At 40.8% G+C, this 3,243-nt stretch overlaps 1 protein-coding gene across 1 annotated transcript in view; it reads right to left on the reverse strand.

Moving 5' to 3' along the window:
• Positions 1-3,070: 3,070 nt before the first annotated feature.
• Positions 3,071-3,243, reverse strand: part of LOC119408725 (protocadherin alpha-8) — a gene marked incomplete at its 5' end in the record, with an annotated part of 1,913 nt that continues 1,740 nt past the window's right edge. The window contains 1 exon segment of the mRNA XM_037675566.1: positions 3,071-3,214. Within this exon segment, the coding sequence (XP_037531494.1) occupies positions 3,071-3,214 (144 nt within the window).

Here is a 3,243-nt window from a genome sequence, read left to right on the forward strand (position 1 = left end):
TTTTATAGAGAAATAAAAAAAAAACATCACCAATGGACTTTTTTAAATTTGTGTTCAACACTCCTCATCTAAATGGTGTTTCTCATGAAGCTTGAGGACAATAAGGTGTGGGGGTTTAAAGACATTTCAACTTTAATGCACCTGAACACACCACGTCTCTTACACCTGCAGCGCCTGACAGCGTCACAGTTACTGCTAAGCTAACATGCTACAGATGTAGCGCTCCACTCAAGCATCCTCCTAACATGAATACATGTTTATGATCAACCCTCTGGTCAACCACTGCCCGCACTAATCTGCTAAACTGGCGAGCGAGTAACATAGATACCTCCTCCACCTCCTTCACCTGTGCGCGTTTTCTGCCGAGGCAAGAGGCAGGAAGCGACAGTGGAGAGTTGGAGGTAACCAGGAAAACCTGGAGTGGAGTTTTAGTGGCTTGAGTATTCTCCTTTTAATCAAGTGGAATGGACTCGTTCACGAAGAAAGAGAAACTGCGCCGCTTGAACTAATGTTTTATAGTAAATGTGTGTGTGTGTGGGGGAGGGGGGTTCAAATGAATGCTTTTTTTAATGTAGGGGGGGACTTGTCCCCTTCACATATAATGGCTGCGACACCTATGCTCACACCTACAGACCATTTAGAGTTGTCAGAACCTAACATACACATTTTTAGTGTGTGGGAGGAATCAGGAGTTGCCCTACCACGAGGTAGCACCTGTGTTTGTGGAAAATCTGCGACTTTCTTTGCTGTAAAATGACATTGTTGACCACTGCGCCTCCCAAGTAATTAGAATAAATAAATAAATAATAAACACGAAACAGAGGGAATGATTATTTATTTTATTATTTTATTTGCATCCCAAGTAGACAACTATTTTTTGTTCTGAGATAAGGGAAAAAAAAAAAAAAACCTCCGGTGATGACCGCTGTTCGTGGTGCTGAGAAGACCCATGCAGCCCCGTGAATAATAACACACTCATTATGATCACTGAACTGTGGTTTTCTGTTTTTAATGATAATGTTATGCTATTTACCACAATCTTTAAAGTGGTTAATGGGTTCTATCTAAAGATGAGAGTAATCTTTGCTCCACCGCTCGTTTTTCTGTATAAAGCAAACACTTAATTCGACTATTGCCGGGTTTTTTTTGTGTTTTTTTTTTTTTTTTTTTTTTGCCATTAGAACAATTTTGTGTGAAAAATAGCATTATCGTTTCAAGTGATGATAAATGAGGACAACCTATATTTACATTCATACATACATAGACATTATTTTTTGTTGAGCGGGGATCAGCATAATTTTATGTTTCTTAAAAAAATATATATTATAAAGGAAATCATAGCCATGGGTGTCACTGTTATCAAAGATCAACTATAATACACTCCCCTCTCTCAGTCTTTTGTTTCCTGCTGAACGGGGCAGAGGACGTGTTAGAGTCGACGGCAGCAGCGGATCGACCGTTCTCTCTTTGCAATTTGTGACTTTGTTTTATTTAGAAAATTTCAAATCAACCATTGTTTATAGCGCTGAGTGCCTTCTGTGTGTTTTCTCGTGGGACAATGGAGACTGCTGTAGCTCGGAGGAGAAGCTGCTTCGTTTTTGCCCTCCATTTGGTCCTGCAGCTTCATGTCGGGAGACAGGCTTTTGCTCAGATTCGGTACTCGATTCCAGAGGAGGCTAAAGACGGAACCTTTGTTGGAAACGTTGCAAAAGATCTGGGCCTGGACATCTCATCACTGACTGACCGACGCTTTCGAGTTGTGTCTGGAAATAAGGACTCGTTTTTTGAGGTAAACGCGGACAATGGGGTTCTTTACGTCCGTGAGAAAATAGACAGGGAGGAGCTCTGCGAGGGGAGCGGCGCTTGTCTGATGGAGCTGAAGATTCTGGTTGAAAACCCGCTGGAGATGCATTACGTGTCGGTGGAGATCACAGATGTTAACGATCACGCTCCTAGTTTTCCTGAAAACCAGCAGACAATAGAAGTAGCAGAGCAAACGGTGCAGGGGAGACGATTTCAGCTTCACGCTGCTCGCGATCCAGATGCGGGAGTTAACTCTATCCGCACCTACACGTTAACACCAAACGAACACTTTGAATTAGACATCCGTCAAAGCGACGATGATAAAATACCTTTTTTAGTGTTGAAGAAGTCGTTAGACCGAGAACAGAAAGACAACCATTCACTTGTGGTCACAGCTGTGGATGGAGGGAAACCTCACAGATCAGGGACGCTGAACATTTCCGTTATTGTTCTCGATGTAAATGACAACCGTCCAACTTTTATCCAAGATATATACCAGATTTCGATAAAAGAAAACCTACAACCTGGCACCGTGATACTTTACATGAATGCAACAGATCCTGATGAGGGTGAGAACGGGAAAATAGAATACAGCCTTGCAAAAACCTTAAGAAAAAATGTAAATGAGCTTTTTGAGCTGGATAAATTAAGTGGGGAAATTAGGGTGAAAGGGCTAATAGATTTTGAGGAAAATGATGTCTTTAAATTGGATATTGAGGCATCAGATAAAGGAACCCCACCACTTACAGGAGAGTGTAGGGTTATAATAAAAGTACTTGATGTTAATGATAACCCTCCAGAAATAGAAATCACATCAAAGTCAAACACAGTTTCTGAAAACTCTAAAATTGGCACAGTTATTTCATTACTTAGTGTTACAGATAGAGATTCAGGAGTGAATGGAAAAATACTTGCAAGCATATTCTCAGATGGGCCTTTTGAATTAAAGCCATCATTTAAAGAAAATATATATTCAGTTGTAACCAAAGGCTTTTTAGATCGAGAGGAGGTGTCTGAATATGACATAACAATAAAAGCCACAGATTGTGGTGAACCTGAATTGTCTAGTTCTAAAACTTTTACCGTTCAAATAACTGACGTTAATGACAACACACCAAAGTTTCCACACAGTCCATTGCTGTTTTACCTGGAAGAAAATAATGTAGCAGGCGTTTCACTATTTTCTGTTAGTGCGACGGATAATGATGTGAATGAAAATGCAGCTATTTCATACCATGTAGTCAGAGCAAATGATGCTACAAGCTTCTTAAATATAAACGCTGACACTGGACAGATAACCGCGCTGAAAAGTTTTGACTTTGAGAGTCTGAAAACTTTCCAGTTCCAAGTTGTAGCCACAGATTCTGGAGCTCCGTCTCTGAGCAGCAACGTCACAGTGAACGTGTTCATTCTGGATCAGAACGACAACGCTCCAGTCAT

The sequence above is a fragment of the Nematolebias whitei genome, chromosome 4 (genome assembly GCF_014905685.2).
Source record: "Nematolebias whitei isolate Nwh7 chromosome 4, NemWhi1, whole genome shotgun sequence".
Lineage (NCBI taxonomy): Eukaryota > Metazoa > Chordata > Actinopteri > Cyprinodontiformes > Rivulidae > Nematolebias > Nematolebias whitei.